Here is an 18,588-nt window from a genome sequence, read left to right as displayed (position 1 = left end):
TCCGGCGGGATGCACACACGGCTCAAATGTCAGGGCGAGCAAAAGCACCAAGAACCCACTAGTCCTGGGGTTCAGATCAGGGGGCAAGCTCCAACAAGCCCTTGGAGAATGTTTCAAGCACAAGTCAGCAAAGTCTTTTTAGCAAAGTCTTCTCCTCTCCTTCCTCAGCAAGGCAAGCAGCAGGCCAGTCCTTCCAGCGTCTTCTTCTCCTTCTATTCGGGCAGAGGTTCTTTGTGGGAAACAGGATTCTGATTTTCAAGGAGCAGGGCTCCTACTGTTATACAACATTTCTTTTGTCTTCTCAGGCCAGGGGGGCCTTTGCATAACTACTTTCAGTCTGAGTACTTGTTGGGTGTACTTCTGGCTTCTGCTTTCAGTGTGAGGGCAGGCACATCAGACGCTCCACAGGGAGGCGGAGCCAGCATTGTGTGGACAGGGGCAGCCAGGAGTACCTTGATGACAGTGCTTCGCCCTTCCTGGGCCAGGTGCAGGCTGAGTCATCAGTCGCTCCCCAGGGGGGCGGAGCCAGCATTGTGGTGGCAGAGCACAGCCTGATTAAGAGTCCAGGGGCACTCCTACCTCCCACTAAGGTGTAATCCTTGCATTCACCACCTGTCATCCCCAGCCCTGTCACTCACACAACCCAGACAGTCAGATACACATACTGCAGAGGCGGGCTGAAATGGTTAGGCAAGCAAAGGCTAACTTTCTAAAAGTAGCATTTGCAAACACAGGATATTAAAATAAACTTTACTAAAAGAAGTATTTTATTATTCTGAGTTCAGGCATACTAAACATTATTTTCTACCATGTTCCCTGAGCCTGCTGGGATTATAGAGTGTAATAATTCCAGCAGCCCATCTGGCCTAAAGGGAACAGGTAGCCTTACATTAGTGAAAAACGAATTTGGCAGTAATTCACTATTAGGACATGCCACACTCATCAGAGCATGTCCTACCTTACACTTACAATGCACCCTGCCCTTGGGCCTACCATAGGGGTGACTAATATGAAGTTACGGGAAGGTTTAGGGGCTGGCAAGTGTGTGCACTTGCCCAGCCAGCATGACAGTACCAGACTGCACGCAGGTTCTGCAATGGCAGACCCTAGACACATTTTAAGGCTGCTTCTGTGGGTGGCGCAACCAGCGCTGCAGGCCCACTAGCAGTATTGGCATTCACAAGCCCTGGCGCTCCTGGTGCACTTTACTGGGGACTGACAGTAAATCCAATGAACCAATCAGGAATATCAATCACAGTTACACTTTTCATAGGGAGCACTTGCACTGCAGCACGGGTTGGCCGTGGCGCAGTGCCCTGAGCAGCGGACACCAGCAAAAACATCTGAGGCACATCAGCAATAAGTGGAAGGGAAACTCACGCCAAGGTGCCAGGTCTAACACGTGTCCCCTCCAGCTGAAATGTGGGGGGAACTACCCTTCCCCAGGGAGTTCCTCATCACTAAGGCGGAAAAACCTGGACAGACCGTCAGCATTGGCGTGATCTGTGCCAGGGCGATGTTCCACCGTGAAGTCCATACCCTGTAGGGAGATGGACCACCTCAACAGTTTTGGGTTCTCACCCCTCATTTGCATCAACCATCTGAGGGGCCTGTGGTCTGTCTGAACCCGGAAGTGAGACCCAAACAAGTAGGGTCTTAGCTTCTTCAGCGCCCAGACCACAGCAGATGCTTCTCGCTCTATTGCACTCCACCTACGTTCCCGTAGAAGTAACCTCCTACTGATGAAGGCTACAGGTTGGTCCCAGCCCTCCTCAGTCATCTGTGAGAGAACAGCCCCTACACCATGCTCTGAAGCGTCTGTTTGCACTAGAAATTCCTTGGAGAAATCGGGGGCCAAGAGCACGGGCGCCGTGCACATGGCAGTTTTCAGGATGTCAAAAGCCTTCTGACAGGTGTCAGTCCAAATCACATTCCTGGGCTGCTTCTTCGAAGTCAGCTCTGTCAAGGGGGCCACAATAGTGCCATAGCCCTTGACAAACCTCCTGTAGTACCCAGTGAGCCCCAGGAAGGCTCTCACTGCACTCTGGGTCTTGGGGGGGCTCCCAAGCCAGGATGGTCTCAATTTTGGGTTGCAAGGGTGCCACCTTGCCACTCCCCACTTGGTGTCCCAAATACACCACTGAACCCTGCCCAATCTGGCACTTGCTTGCCTTGATTGTGAGGACTGCATTGCGCAGCGCCATCAACACTTCCCAGAGGTGTCGCAGGTGTTCTGGCCAGGTACCACTGAACACTGCGATGTCATCCAGGTAGGCGGCACTGAACTCATCCAGCCCAACCAACACCTGGTTGACCAACCTCTGAAAGGTGGCAGGGGCATTCTTCATTCCAAATGGCATAACCCGGAACTGGAAATGCCCATCTGGTGTAGAGAATTCTGACCTCTCTTTTGCCCCATCGGTCAAGGCGATCTGCCAGTACCCAGACGTTAAATCAAACGTGCTGAGGAACCGGGCAGCCCCTAGCCGATCAATGAGCTCATCAGCTCTGGGGATAGGGTGCGCGTCAGTCTTGGTGACTGAATTGAGCCCTCTGTAGTCCACACAGAACCGGAGTTCAGGTGTGGCTCCCGGCGCAGCAGCCTTTGGGACCAAGACCACGGGGCTGGACCAAGGACTGCTGGAGGACTCAACCACCCTAAGAGCAAGCATCTTGGAGACCTCCTCCTTGATGCAGGCCCGGACCCTGTCAGTTACTCGGTAGGCCTTATGCCTCACAGGTAAGCTGTCTCCTGTGTCCACATCATGGACGCACCAATCTGTGACACCAGGAACCAGGGAGAACAGATCTGGAAACTGCCCCAGCAATTGGCGGCAGTCTTCCTGTTGCTCAGGCGTCAGGGTGGGTGAGAGGTTAACTCCATCCACTGACCCATCTTTCTCAGAGGCTACTAAGAGGTCAGGAAGGAGCTCAGACTCCTCCTCCATTCCATCATCAGTTGCCAACAACATGCCCCCTTCGGACCTCTCCAAGTGGGGCTTAAGGCGGTTAACATGTAGGACCCTCAAAGGGTTCCTGGGAGACTGCATGTCCACCAAGTAGGTTACCGGACTCTTGCGCTCCACAACCTCAAATGGACCTGTCCACTTATCCTGAAGTGCACAAGGCTCCACTGGGGCCAAGGCCCACACCTTTTGCCCAGGCTGAAGCTCTATCAGAGTGGCATTCTGGTCGTACCACCGCTTCATTTCTTCCTGGCTGGCTTCCAGATTTGCCTCAGCAAGTTGTCTGAAGCGCCTGGTCTGGTTTCGGAAGGCCAGCATGTAACTGTATACGTTCTGGGGAGGTTTCCTGGGAGATTGCTCCCAGCCTTCCTTTACCAAACTCAGAGGTCCTCTCACTGGGTGACCATACATCAGTTCAAAGGGGCTGAACCGTAGGGACTTCTGTGGCACCTCACGGTAGGCAAAGAGAAGGCATGGCAAGAGGACGTCCCACTTACGCCTCATTGGACCTTCCAGGCCCATGATCATGCCTTTCAGGGTTCGGTTGAATCTCTCAACCAACCCATTTCCTTGGGGATGGTAAGGGGTGGTGAACTTGTAGGTTATACCACACTCTTGCCAAAGGGACTTCATATACTTGGATATGAAATTGGTCCCCCTGTCACTCACCACCTTTAGAGGGAATCCCACTCGTGAGAAAATTCCCATCAGTGCACGTCCCACCACGGGGGCCGTCACTGTCCTCAGAGGGATGGCTTCAGGGTACCGGGTGGCATGGTCCACCAAGACCAGGATGAACCTGTTGCCCATGGCTGTCTTGGGGTCCAGAGGCCCAACAATGTCAATACCCACTCGCTGGAATGGCGTACCGACCACTGGGAAGGGTTGCAGAGGAGCCTTGTGCCTCCCTCTGCTCTTACCACTTGCCTGGCAGGTCTGACAGGACCTACAATGAGCGTCTGAGCTCTTGTGCATTTGGGGCCAATAGAAGTGGGTGACAAGCCTGTCAAAGGTCTTGTCCATCCCCAAATGTCCTGCTAACGGCACATCGTGAGCCAACCCCAGTAGAAAGGCTCTGAACTTCTGGGGTACCACCAGCACACGGGCTGACCCAGGTTCAGCAGCCTTAGGCTCTGAATACAGGAGGTCATTCTCCTAGTACACATAATGTGTCTTGGCCTGAACACCATTGGCCTGGTCTGCAGCCTGCTGCCGCATACCCACGAGAGAAGGGCATTCTTTCTGCTCCCTGCAGAATTCTTCCCTGGAGGGGCCTCCTTCTTGCTGCCAATGGGTCAGCTCAGGCAGGTCCCCCAGTTCAGCAATCTGTTCCGCAGTAGGCTCCAGGGCATCCCCCTCAAGGTCTGCTTCCTCCTGGACCGTGGGCACTTCAGGGGCCGGTTTCCCACGCCCCCTGCGCCTTCTCCCTAAGGGCGGTTCCTGGGCCTCTCCTTCAGGCCCCAGGACCTCTTGAGCACCCCTACTGGCTGCCATTGACCGGGTGGTCATGCACGCCCAGTCGGGCAGACCCACCATCCTCAGGTGAGTCGTCTTCTCCACCTTTTCCCAAGGGGAGTCTTCCAAGTAATTCCCAAGCAAACAGTCTACAGGCATGGCTTTCCTCACACAGACCTGCAGAGTACCAGAGACCCTCCCCCCCCACTCGAAGGGAACTTGAGCCATCGGACACTGACTCTCTGAATTATCAGCATTGATAACCCTACAGTAGGCATGGGGTACAACCTGCTCTTGAGACACCAGGTGCTGCCTCACTGCAGTCACACTGGCTCCTGTATCTCCAAGAGCCTCAGCTTTCTTACCATTGATGGTCACCACCTGCCCATATTTCTTAGTGTTAGAGGGCAGGTAGTTCTCAGGGACCATCTCACTGTCTCCTAGCGAGACTAGGGTCATCTGGACAGGATCTCCACCCCCTGGGACCACTACTTCTTCTCCCAAATTAACACTAGTTACTTGCCGGGGTGGAGCACCAGTGAGTGCCGGTTTACCAAACAGGCGACACTTGGGGTCACTGGCAATGTTCCCCGGGTCACCACATCTGAAACAATTGAAGGGCCCCTTTGGAACAGGTCTACCTGTCGGGGCCCCGTTCTGCTTTGGGGGTGGGGGAGGCTGAGAACCTTTCTGCTGGTTCCCTTGGGGATTACTTTGGGGGCCTTTAGGGAACCCTTTATGTTTACACCCTGTCCCCCCCACTCTTCTGCTGGGGACCCTGCCCACCTTTGGCGGAGTCTCCCACCGGACCCTTGTGGACCCTGGTGCTGAGCCAGCGGTCCGCCTCCTCAGCAAGCTTCCTATGGTTAGTCAGCTTGCTATCAATCAGGTGCTGGCGTAGCTCAGGAAAACAATTACCGGACAAGTGCTCCCATGCAATTTAAATCAAAGAGACCTTGAAAATCATTCACCTGATTACCCTTCACCCATCCATCCAGTGCTCTGCAAAAGAAAGTTACATACTCCACATACGTACTCCCAGGAAGCTTAGTACAACCCCTGAACCTCTGTCTATACATTTCAGGGGTAAGCCCATATCTGGTCATTAAGGCCTCCTTCATGCGGGGGTAGGAACTTTGTTCTTCAAGGGGCAAATCTAGGAGGGTGTTCCGCCCTTCGCTAAGGAACCTTCCCCACAACCCCGCTCCCCAATCCTTGTCAGGGACCCGGTGGGAGGACATGGCTACTTCATAAGCCCTAAACCACTGTCCTATGTCATCCCCCCTAAAGAACTCCTTAACTCCTTCAACAACCAACCAACGCACACCAGGACCGAACAACCACCCCCCACCACCACCCTCCACGCCTGGACCCCGATCAGCACCGAAGACACCATCCGCACGATGAACTCCATCCACTCCGGATCACCGACCGACCCCTGCCCTCACCACGTCTTCAACAAGGCCGACGCTGTCATCGCACCCCACCTGCGAGACATCATCAACACATCCTTCGACACCACCATCTTCCCGGAGAGCTGGAAACACGCCGAACTCAGCGCTCTACTCAAGAAACCAACAGCGGACCCCACCGACCTCAAGAATTACCGACCCATCTCGCTCCTCCCGTTTCCAGCCAAGGTCATCGAGAAGACCGTCAACAAGCAGATGGCCGCCTTCCTCGAGACGAACGGATCCCTCGACCCCTCACAGTCCGGCTTCCGTGCCAATCACAGCACCGAGACCGCCCTCATCGCCGCCACCGATGACATCCGAGCCCTGATGGACAAGGGAGAAACAGCGGCCCTCATCCTCCTAGACCTCTCCGCGGCTTTCGACACGGTCTGCCACCGCACCCTAGTACAGCGTCTCAACAACGCCGGAATCCAGGGGAAGGCACTGGAATGGATCATCTCCTTCCTCGACGGAAGAACACAGAGAGTCCGCCTACCACCGTACAAGTCAGAGGCCTCCGAAGTCATCTGCGGCGTCCCCCAAGGATCATCTCTGAGCCCCACCCTCTTCAACGTCTACATGAGCCCCCTCGCGGCCATCGTACGCAAACACAACCTCAGCATAATCTCCTACGCCGACGATACCCAGCTGATCCTCTCCCTGACCAAAGACCCCGCCGCCGCCAGAGCCAACCTGCACGAAGGGATGAAAGAGGTAGCCGAGTGGATGACGACCAGCCGCCTGAAACTGAACTCGGACAAGACGGAGGTCCTCATCCTGGGCTCCTCGCCCTCCGCCTGGGACAACTCCTGGTGGCCCCCCGCCCTAGGCACCGCACCCAAACCGACAGACCACGCGCGCAACCTGGGCTTCATCCTGGACGCCTCCCTCTCCATGACCAGGCAAGTCAACAACGTCTCCTCGGCGTGCTTCAACATCCTACGCATGCTACGGAAGATCTTCTGGTGGATCCCCACCGAGACCAGGAAGACCGTCACCCAGGCCCTAGTCACCAGCCGACTGGACTACGGCAACGCCCTCTACGCCGGTACCACCGCCAAGCTCCAGAAGAGACTCCAGCGGATCCAGAACGCCTCAGCCAGACTCATCCTCGACATCCCACGAACCAGCCACATCTCCGGACACCTGAGAGACCTTCACTGGCTCCCCGTCAACAAAAGAATCACCTTCCGCCTCCTCACCCACGCACACAAAGCCCTACACGACCAAGGCCCGAGCTACCTCAACAGCCGAGTCAACTTCTACGCTCCCAAACGCCACCTCCGATCAGCCAACCACGCCCTCGCCGCCGTCCCCCGCATCCGAAGAGCGACTACAGGAGGAAGGTCCTTCTCCTACCTGGCCGCCAAGACCTGGAACTCCCTCCCGACCGACCTGCGCCTGACCCAAGACCACCTCTCCTTCAGGAAGAAGCTGAAGACCTGGCTGTTCGAGCAGTAGCGGCACCCCCCCCCCCCCCCCCAGCGCCTTGAGACCCTACGGGTAGGTAGCGCGCTTTATAAGTGTCAATGATTGATTGATTGAACTACATCTTTGGGTATGTACACCCTGGACTCTACCTGCACTGGCGTTGTGCTGCCACCAGAAGGAGTTGCTCCCAAACCTCTCAGCTCCAACTCCTTCAATCTCAGGTCATGCTCCATTTGGCGTTGCTTCGCCTCCATGACCAATCTTTGCTTGTCCATCTCCATTTGCCCAGCTAATCTTGCCATCTCCATTGCATGTGCCCTGTCTGCTGCCCTGTCCGCCAGCTCCTCTGGTGACAGGCCTCTGCTGGGCTCCACAATGCCATCTGGTGGCATGATTTCCACCGCATTCTGTGGTTCTCTAGACTCTTTCCAGGCTCTCAGGGCCTTGATGTATTGGCCTTTCTTTTTGCACCCTGTGTGTGCAACTCTGAACTTTACACAGAAGCCTCTCAATTGCTCTACTTTGTAGCCTTCCAGTCCTCCGTGTTCCCAATCTACATCTTCAATTCCAGAGATCTCAGAGGGTGCTCTCCCAGCAGGGAGTGAGCCAGGCATGGCTTCAACAATGGCAGATGTCTCAACAAAATTATAAAAATGGAAATCTGTGGCTGCGTTATTGGTCTGCTCTCACTATGTGGTGATCAGTAATTCACTGTATGTCAACTACAAATGCAAATTCGCAAATCCTCACCGCTGCGTCCAATGTTAGAATTGGGGGTCTCTGGTTGGCGCAAGTATGCACTTGTGACAAGCAGGGACCCTCTCCTCTAAGTCAGGGCGAAGGATGACCCCTTAGAATTACCCTTGCTCACCCTCTAGGTGCGTGGCGTGAGCAGCCAAGGCTATTCTTCAGGCGTTATTCAGTTAAGCATTTGTAATAACACACACAGTAAAATGTACCAATCCCCCCACAAATGGACACAAGGCTGTGAATATATAAAAATACGTTCTCTTTATGTAAAAATATATATATATCAGTACAGACTTATCACAAGACCAAATATAACGTTGTTTTCAGATTAGGCCACAGATTGTAAATAGGCAAGCTTTTAGTTTCAAGTTCAAATGTGGATTTCCTTGTAAAATCACTTCTTTATAGTTCTTTCAGTTACAGTTATTTTCAAAGCACCTCCTTGCACCAGTTCGGGGGACCTTAGATGCGCCCTGGGCCTCTGGTGCGCTTTGAAGCGCTTCCCTCGCTCTCCTGGCGGAAACTGACCCGGACCCTACCGCGGCTCACGCATCGGGCGTGAGGACGCCTGCGTCACGTACGGCTCTTCCCAGCGGCTCGGGGATAGAGCTAGACGCGAGCCGGGCTCGGCGGTGCGACTTGGAGTGCGGTCAGGTAGGGAGGCGGGGAACTGGGAGGCCAGGTGCGCTAGGCTACACACTCACTCGTACTCACGGTTCCACAGAGGCGGGTGCGGCCGGTGCGAAGAAGGGGAAATAACAACTTTGCGGGCCCCTAGCCCGATACCACAGCTTTGGGGGACTGTTGCGGTCCCTTGGTGAGAGTCGGCACGGGTCAGCGCGACTCTGATGATTGGGGGCGCTTCTGGATCCTGACGTCAGCGGGCGTGTGCAACCAGGCAGGCGCGGCCCGCAACCCTTTGCACAGCGGTGCGGGGGTCTCCTCAGCGGGGGCGGCGCGGCCTGACGAGTCTCTGAGGTAGCGAAGCGGGGTCACAGGGCATGGCCCGTGCAGCTGTCGTCCCGGCGTGGATCGCGATCGTCAGAGGAATTCCGGCGGGAGGGGTGAGAGTGTTTCAACGCGCTCCAGTAGCAGGCAAGGGGCAGAGGAGCAGGAAGCCTAGCCCGGGGGCAGAGAGCAACTCCGATTGGAGCGAGGCTCTCACGGGGACAAAGGCAGGCAAGCTCCCGAGTGCCACAGCCCTAGGAGGGGCGATGAGGGGCGCAGTCTGGTTCCGGCGGGATGCACACACGGCTCAAATGTCAGGACGAGCAAAGCACCAAGAACCCACTAGTCCTCGGGTTCAGATCAGGGGGCAAGCTCCAACAAGCCCTTGGAGAATGTTTAAAGCACAAGTCAGCAAAGTCTTTTTAGCAAAGTCTTCTCCTCTCCTTCCTCAGCAAGGCAAACAGCAGGCCAGTCCTTCCAGCGTCTTCTTCTCCTTCTATTCGGGCAGATGTTCTTTGTGGGAAACAGGATTCTGATTTACAAGGAGCAGGGCTCCTACTTTTATACAGCATTTCTTTTGTCTTCTCAGGCCAGGGGGGCCTTTGCATAACTACTTTCAGTCTCTGAGTACTTGTTGGGTGTACTTCTGGCTTCTGCTTTCAGTGTGAGGGCAGGCACATCAGACGCTCCACAGGGAGGCGGAGCCAGCATTGTGTGGACAGGGGCAGCCAGGAGTACCTTGATGACAGTGCTTCGCCCTTCCTGGGCCAGGTGCAGGCTGAGTCATCAGTCGCTCCCCAGGGGGGCGGAGCCAGCATTGTGGTGGCAGAGCACAGCCTGATTAAGAGTCCAGAGGCACTCCTACCTCCCACTACGGTGTAATCCTTGCATTCACCACCTGTCATCCCCCAGCCCTGTCACTCACACAACTCAGACAGTCAGATACACATACTGCAGAGGCGGGCTGAAATGGTTAGGCAAGCAAAGGCTAACTTTCTAAAAGTAGCATTTGCAAACACAGGATATTAAAATAAACTTTACTAAAAGAAGTATTTTATTATTCTGAGTTCAGGCATACTAAACATTATTTTCTACCATGTTCCCTGAGCCTGCTGGGATTATAGAGTGTAATAATTCCAGCAGCCCATCTGGCCTAAAGGGAACAGGTAGCCTTACAATAGTGAAAAACGAATTTGGCAGTAATTCACTATTAGGACATGAGAGCATGTCCTACCTTACACTTACAATGCACCCTGCCCTTAGGCCTACCATAGGGGTGACTAATATGAAGTTAAGGGAAGGTTTAGGGGCTGGCAAGTGTGTGCACTTGCCCAGCCAGCATGACAGTACCAGACTGCACGCAGGTTCTGCAATGGCAGACCCTAGACACATTTTAAGGCTGCTTCTGTGGGTAGCGCAACCAGCGCTGCAGGCCCACTAGCAGTATTGGCATTCACAAGCCCTGGCGCTCCTGGTGCACTTTACTGGGGACTGACAGTAAATCCAATGAACCAATCAGGAATTTCAATCACAGTTACACTTTTCATAGGGAGCACTTGCACTGCGGCACGGGTTGGCCGTGGCGCAGTGCCCTGAGCAGCGGACACCAGCAAAAACATTTGAGGCACATCAGCAAAAAGTGGAAGGAAAACTCACGCCAAGGTGCCAGGTCTAACAGTCCCCCAGCAGTACAGAGAATTCTTCTTTAACCTGGCCATGGATATCCCCTTCGCTGGACATTTGGGGCTGACCAAGAACTGGGTAAGGCTGGTTAATCTTTTCTACTGGCCCCAGATGTCTGAGAAGGTCAAGGAGTTGTATCGCTCCTGTGTCACCTGCCAGTTCAGTGGCAAGGCTGGGGGAAAGTCACCGGCTCCCCTGATACCACTTACAGTGGTGGAGACTCCCTTTGAGAGGGTCAGGATATTGACATTGTTGGTCCCTTAGATCCTCAGGGAACAGATGTATCCTGGTGGTAGTGGGCCATTCCACCAGGTACCCAGATGGTATTCCCCTTAGGACAGTCACTACCCCCTGCAGTGGCTAGAGCCTTACATGGAATCTTCACCAGGTTTGAGTTCTCGTATAGATCGAGGCACACATTTCATGCCTGCCTATCAGAAAGCCATGGTGGATGAGTATGGTGTGACTTATAAGTTTACCATTCCCAAGGAAATGGTCTGGTTGAACGGTTCCACAAGACCCTGAAAGGCATGATCATGGGGTTGCCTGAGAAACTCTAGAAGAGATGGGATGTCCTTCTCCCCTGCCTGTTATTCGTCTTCCGGGGGCCCCCCCCAAAGGAGTTGGCTTTAATCCCTTTTAGTTACTCTTTCTGCACCCTGTAAGTGGCCAACTAAGCTTGGTTACAGAGGGTTTGGAGAGACCCCTTCAAGGAATCAAAGCAGGACTATAATGGACAATGTACTTGGCCCTCGTCCAGGGTGGCTGAGTACATGACGACAAATAAGAATTTGGAGGCCAACGAGGAGCCTGTGAAAAACTGGTATGACTAGAAGTTCCCAATGGGTGAGTACCAGCCAGAACAGTTGTGGGTTTTGAAGCCAGTGGAACCTAGGGCATTAGAGGACAAGTGGACTGGGCCACACCCCATCACAGTGAAAAAGGGGGTGGTCACCTACTTGGTGGACTGGGTGACCCCAGGAACCCTCACTGGGTCATCCAAGTGAACAGGCTCAAGTTACACCATGACACGGCAGCCTTACCATATTGATGGTGACAGATGGAGGAGCGGAAGAAAAGAGTGAACCTCTCCCTGACGTCTTATCTTCTAATTCCCAGGATGGAAGTGTGGAAGGAGTAGTGTTATCCACCTTGACAGAACAGTAACAAAAAGACTGACATCAGTTAGTGAGGCAACTTTCTGGGTTGTTCTCTTTGCCCCTAGGTCTAACGACATGGTGTACCCATGAAATGGACACCCGTGACCATATACATGCCAACAGCGAAATATACAGGTTGTCTGACGAGGTCAAGAACAGTATGAAATCTGAGGATGCTAAAATGGTGGAGTTGGGGTGAATGAGTCCTCCAGTAGTTAATGGGCCAGCCCAGTGGTACTGGTGCTCAATCCAATCCCAAAGTGAGATGAGATTGCATATGGACTACAAGGACCTCATTGCAGTCACTGACACTTATGCCCACCCTGTACCAAGAGCTGGTGAGCTCATTGATAAGTTTGGGGCAGCCAAAAATCTGAGTACCTTTGAGCTGACATCAGATTATTGGCAGATAGCCCTCACCCCTGGAGCCAAGGAGAGGTCTGCTTTTTCTGCACCTGAAGACCACTTTCAGTTCAGAGTGACACCCTTTGGGTTGAAGAACGCACGTGCCACCTTCCAGAGGGTGCTTCATAGATTACTTTTAGGTCTGAAGAGTTTCGATGCAGCTTATCTTGATGACATAGCTATATTATCTCCATCTGGTAAGATTACTTGGTCGAACTCAAGGAAATGTGTCGGGCCCTGCAGCAGGCAGGCCTGACTTTTAAGGCAAGTAGGTGCACGATAGGAAAGGGCTCTGTTATGTACTTGGGCCACAAAGTTGGTGGAGGCCATGTACAACATCTTCAGACCGAAATCCATACAGTTCTGGCATGGGAAGCTCCTAAGGCCAGACCCAAGTCAAAGTCTTTCTTGGCCTGACTGAATACTGCAGGAAATGTGTTATCATCATCGACCTTATTATTGATCACTAGGATCATCAAAGTACATCACAATACAGCACATAAAACATTTAAAACTTTAGAGTAGTAAGTATTAAAAAAGCACCATCAGATGTCAAAATAGAATATCAACGAGGTAAAATTGAAGCAATACTGTTTACAAAACATCAAAGGGTCAGAGTTCAATGTCCAGTCCATATTTGCCAAATCCCAGCAGAAATTCCATTATTCACCCCTGAATTGGAAACTTCTGTCCTGGTGATTTCTCACTTCTCATCCTGTGTTATCCATCGTGTAGTAAATGGCTGCAGATATGAAATTGTATTTGGCTCGCATCTTTGTATGCCTTCTGGTAGGCAAAGTGTTTAGCTTTATTCTTAACGGTGTCAATTTATTTTCTTAAGCTGGCATTTAAGTCTGGCTTAAACTTGTGTGATTATTTTGTTTCCCTGTGTATTAATAAAAATGTCAGCTACTTTATAAATAACATTGGCTTAATGTTCCAATGAATGAGATCAGACTAAAAAGAGTGTCTACTACGCTTCAACATAAGTTTTTACATGGTGTAACACCACGCCAAAAAACTAATTTGAAACGCCAACATACCTTTTGCTCTGAGAGAAAACTGGGGGAATGGAAGGGGAGCGCATACACATGTGATCACCACAGCATCAACAGCATTAGCAAAGTTGTAAATCAATGTGCCCTGGCCTTAGTGTGTAATAATTTTCTTGTCATTCGGTTCCAGCAGCTGTGTCTTAAACACTCAGGGAATAATTAGTAAGACTATCCATCTTGGCACTTGCTTTTTTCTTTTCACTAAATACAGACTTGCTCAGTCTGCAACAGCCATAGAAAACGTACAAATCTGCCTCCTTTTAATCCTCATGGCCGCCATTAGTTTAGCTAGATATCACAAAGTTGCCTCCGTTTCACAAGAGTTTTTTTTGGTTTGTTGAAGTTGTTTCCAGTGCAGGGTCCTAGCCTGCCATAGATGAGGGAACATTTGTATTTGACCACCTCTCGCTCCTGGCCATGTGCTGGCACCTTCTCTGACCTCAGTGATCACTATATTTTATTGGACTTCTCTGCTTGTGCACGCCTACTTCTACGAATTCTACCAATATCATTTTTTTACATCCTGTTTAGGCCTATTTCGTGTTTGTCACTCTATAAAGCATATGTTTACACTTAGCCAGTGAAATGTTCCTATCTGTTAAGTGGAGGCAGACCATTGTGTTTGAGTAAAGCTCCAGAGTATTAACCTCAGTTATACAACATGCCAGTCTTGAGGTGGGCGTGAAGGGATGAACAGACGGACGGTTATTCTGGACAGAATGATTTTCTCCTGAAGTGGGATGAATTTGTTGGTTAAAGGTCTTTTGTCTATTTTGCTACCCTGGGGGGGGGGGTACAATTGCGTTACCTGACTGAGAACAAAACACCTATTGAACTTTAGTAAAAACAGTAGTGCTTCAAGCTTAATGGCTGACCAAATGAATACAAGTGAGTCTGCTGCATGTGGCAGAACCTCTTCAAAAACAGTTGTGGAGGAGATAGACAGCAGCATGGAGTGTTCACTTCTGGATGCTGCTACAAGAGACTGCCCAGGTTTGAGCACAGCCCTTTCACAGACTACCACGTATTGCTGAGGGGCTCGCAATCCCCCTTATGCCTAGCTTGCAAGAAAATTCGGGTCTGGAAATACATAGCAGAAGTTCAGTAATGTGCTTGCAGTGTCCATTCCACCCCAAATTGATGTTTTCCAGTTATATTATGCTCTGGCTGAAGGGTCTGGAGATCAAGGTTCTGAGGTGACAGAAGGTGGTGCCTCGAGTGCTAAGGTGATAAAAAAAAAACTCTACCTCGAACGAAGCAGTTACTGTTGGTAAAACAGTATTCCATGTTATTTACCTTCGAAACAAGTTAGAAAGACACTTGGGAGCCTATGGGAGCCTGAACACTGAGTACCGCCTGTCAGTTTTCTAATGCACTATCTCCGTTCCTTATCCGGGCTTTTGTCTCAAATTTCATACCCATTGTGGTCTGTTTTTTTGTGTGAAATAGTAAACTAAAATATGTTTGTTCTTGAGCCATTTCATAGATGTAGTGGTGCATGTGTGTGTATGTGTGAAGACATAATGTAAAAGTTCCTGGACTTCCTGACACAAGATGGCCTTATCTGCAACATGAAGTAGATTCAGAAGTACTGCATCTCCCTTTTATTCTTCCTTGTAATTACTTATGAGTTTGAGATGTTTTATGTAGTTGAGAGAAATTGCTCCTATCAAGATTTTAGGATAACGTTTTAAATGCCTCTTTTCACTCAGTGTGTGAAAAATCTACAACCAAGGCATTCTTGATTTGCAGAACAATACCAGATGTTGGCTTTTAGATTTGTGCCATGATTTCCAGGTGGTTTTGCATTGTTACCCTAACTAACACAATTCTTCATGTAATTTGCCATTATAAAGCGACCACTTTAAATTATTTACTACTCATGAAGCGAAATCTTATTATTCCTTTCAGGTCCTGAACTGGCATTACAGAAACCGATGACTGGTGACATGATCGAGTCGTTTTCTAGTAGGCTTGGTCACGATTGGAAAACTCTTGCCCCTTACCTGCAGTTGAAAGAAGCTGATATTCAGGAGATCGAGAGCGACAGCGAGGATGTCAAAATGAGAGCAAAGCTGTTGCTGGTCAGCTGGTTGGATCGTGAGGGACTGCTGGCAACACCTGAGAACTTGATTGCTGCCTTGAATGGTGCTCAGCTGAGTGACCTTGCAGAATATCTGTCAAGCAACACAGAAGGCAATAGCTGACTCTTAGTTTGAAAACATTTTTATTTTAAGAAGAATACATCAATTGTAGTTTCAGACCCAGCACAATCGAAGAGGACGAATTATGTTGCGCTGTCAAGAAAATAAAAACATTTTGTATATATTAATGTGCAGTTCATTTCAGCTGTCACAAGTCCTACCACTCAAAGGTTTTTCAAATAATTAACAGCTGGATACAAATATATATATATATGCAGAAGAGAAATATGTTGCTTTGTAATAGTAAATGATATTTTTTAGGCAAGCACTGCACCATCTCTTCTCCATACTGGTACAGGTGAGGAGTATCATCTGCACCATGTTGTAAACTAGAAATTATACACTTTTAAGTCCTAAAGAAAATTACCTTGCAGGCAACCAATCTCTGGTATCACTAACCTTCAAGATTTTCAGTTATTGCTGTCTTGGTATTGTTTTTCCAAACAGAAAGGAATGTGTTTGGCACTGTACATGATCTCATGTGTTAAAGTGCAACAAAGTAAGTGTGTGATACCATGGGTGCTAGGTACAGAACTAAATAGCCAACCAGACGTTCAGGATGTGAAGTCTTAGTTCGACAGGAGTAGCCAAAAGTTTATGTTGGCACTTTGAGGAAACTTTAATGAGCCATAGTGGATATACCTGGTGTAGCAGAACGTAAGACTTGCTCAGGCTACATGGGCCCGAAACATGAAAACAAAGAAACACTTGTCTCTGGCACGTCCAATATTTTGATAAAACATGTATCCCCCCCCCCAATAAAGTTGTAGTAGAAGTTAATTCATAGTAGGCAAAAGGGATGGATTGATAAGATATTGTCCAAATTGGCTTTTTTTTCTTTACTTTTTCATATTTTTGTTGTTTGTCCTCATAGCCATCACATGTCTGATACTGAGCACCCTTGCCATCTGAACCCTAATTTTGCCAAATGATCTTGGGGTATACCATCTGCCGCCCTCAGAAGGTTGGCTTTTCATGGCTTAATCATTGGATCCATTGAATTTCATTCTTGTATTGTTTATGCCTCAGTTTGCCAGCATGGAAACTAAACCATAGGTCCCATGGTTTGTTTTTTAACTCCCGAAAGAGACTACATCCCAACCGTATATTCTGTCCAAAGACTTAGCCAGCTCTACACCGTGGTAGGGAACGACTTTACCCAATTTATACATATTTCCCTTCTTGCAAGTAAAATCTAAAAGAGACACGTTAGTGATAGATTCCTTACCTTAGAATATCCCCAGGCGTCAGACTGGATCCGGAAAGTTTTTCGTAAGCAGTACCCCTGTGCGTCGGTAGGTGGCGTCGTGCGGCTCCGCGTCCGTCGCTGGCGTCGTAAGTACTGAGATGACATCATGGAGACTACTTAGGCGCCACCCACACGCCCTGACGTCAGTTCTTTCTTTTTCCGTGCCAGCAAGCGCAGATCTGGTTAGCGCACGTACCCTAGTCACATTTTGGCGAATTTTTTATTTTTTTTTGTCTCTACTTCTTTTGAGTCCTCGACTCCTGGTGCCACTTAGGGATGCCTGGACTTAAATACTGCTGGGCCTGTCGCCGTATGATGTCGGTGGCCGACCCCCATGGCATTAGTATCTAGTGTTTGGAGCGCGACCATTACTCCCGGTCATGTTCTGACTGTCTGGCAATGGCTCCGAAGGCTTTGCGGGAGCGGTCCCAAAAGCTGCTGGAAGCCCAGCAGTCGTCTCCGCGTCGTTCGAGGTCCAGGGGTCGCTCGAGGGGATCCGAACACAGAGTCTTCACCATCACTCCTCAGGGTTCATGTCTTCGCCCTCGGAATCGGGTAAGCGAAGTCACAAGAAGTCGAAGAAGCATGATCGATCTCCAACATCCCTTCGTCGGTCTCTGGATGCGAACGAGGGGGTCAGGGGTTTGCCCCCTGCGTCTCCTTTGGAGCCTTGGAGTCCCGCGGCCTACCCACCTTATCCGGGTCTGTCGGTGACTCCGGCTCAGGTGCAAGAGTTTCTTGCTGCCATGGACCGCCTTTTCAGGCCTAGGGCTCCCGCCGGCGCGCCTTCGGGCCCCGCGGTCCCTTTTGAGGGCCCTTGACTGCCACTGACGCCGTCAGCTCTGGCCTCTGCACCGCAAGGTCCTCTGCCGGCGGCTCTGGCCCTGGCACCCCAAGGTGCTCCGCAGACGGCTCCGGCCCGGCGCCCCCTGCGGCTCTGTTCCCGGCGCCGCCATGGGTTCCGTTCGTCCTACCTCCGCCCTTGCCCGACTTTCCAGGCAATTTTGCTCCGGCTTGGGACCCTAATTGGGACATGGAAGTGGATCGGCCCCGTTGGAGCACTTGTTTTCCCCTGTGCCTCCCCCACCGCTGCCGCCTGTACCACAGGGCGTGGAGGAGGGGGATGACTGGGAGCAGTCGGAAGACCCTCTTGCACGGCAGTGCGAGTCTGAAAATGAATGGGTAGAGGACACAGGCAGCCTTGACCTTTCCTCCCAGCCGGGATTTAGGTCTCCTCCGACAATCATGGGCGCCATGTATACTATGGTGCTCCGTAGAGCAGCTGAGGCCCTTGACCTTGACCTTCCTACTTTCACCCACAAGACCAACCTCCTTACTGAGGTGCTTCAGCCGGCGGCAAGTTCTATGGAACCTCTGCTCCCGTTTAATGAGGCCTTGACGTATGTTCTGATGGGCACCTGGTCTAGGCAAGCCACAGGGGTTCCTGTGGATAAGGACGTGGCCAGGCGGCATCGCCCGGCACCGGGTGACCCTGCTTATCTGACCAATCATCCGACTCCGTAGAGCCTGGTCATCCAGGCTTCACTTCCCAAAGTGAGTTCCCGCCGGATAAGGAATCAAAAAAGCTGGAGCAGTTTGGCAAGAGGTTATTTTTCTCTGCCAGCTTGGGGCTGGGGTCATTCAACACCGCATGCCTGTTGGGCCGCTACTCTCACGCTGTGTGAGACACGGTGGCACAGACACTGCCCCAGTGCCCGGAAGAGGTTCTGGCTGTACTTTCCCAGGCTGTTGCGGAGGGAAAAGATGCTGCAAAGTTCGCCATTCGGCGTGGCCTGGACACTGTGGACTCCTTAGGGAGAGCGATCTC

At 51.2% G+C, this 18,588-nt stretch overlaps 1 protein-coding gene across 2 annotated transcripts in view; it reads left to right on the top strand.

Annotated features, from left to right (window-relative positions):
* The window catches only part of THOC1 (THO complex subunit 1), a 334,223-nt gene extending 318,588 nt beyond the window's left edge, over positions 1–15,635 (top strand). For both annotated transcript variants that reach the window (XM_078687449.1, XM_078687448.1), the window contains exon 21: positions 15,219–15,635. In XM_078687449.1, the coding sequence (XP_078543575.1) occupies positions 15,219–15,514 (296 nt within the window). In that variant the 3' untranslated portion in view covers positions 15,515–15,635. The remainder of the gene's footprint in view (positions 1–15,218) is intronic.
* The last annotated feature ends 2,953 nt before the right edge of the window (positions 15,636–18,588 follow it).

The sequence above is a fragment of the Lissotriton helveticus genome, chromosome 4_1 (assembly GCF_964261635.1).
Source record: "Lissotriton helveticus chromosome 4_1, aLisHel1.1, whole genome shotgun sequence".
Lineage (NCBI taxonomy): Eukaryota > Metazoa > Chordata > Amphibia > Caudata > Salamandridae > Lissotriton > Lissotriton helveticus.
Note: the sequence above shows the minus strand (reverse complement) of the source record. Positions and strands in the feature narration are given on the sequence as shown.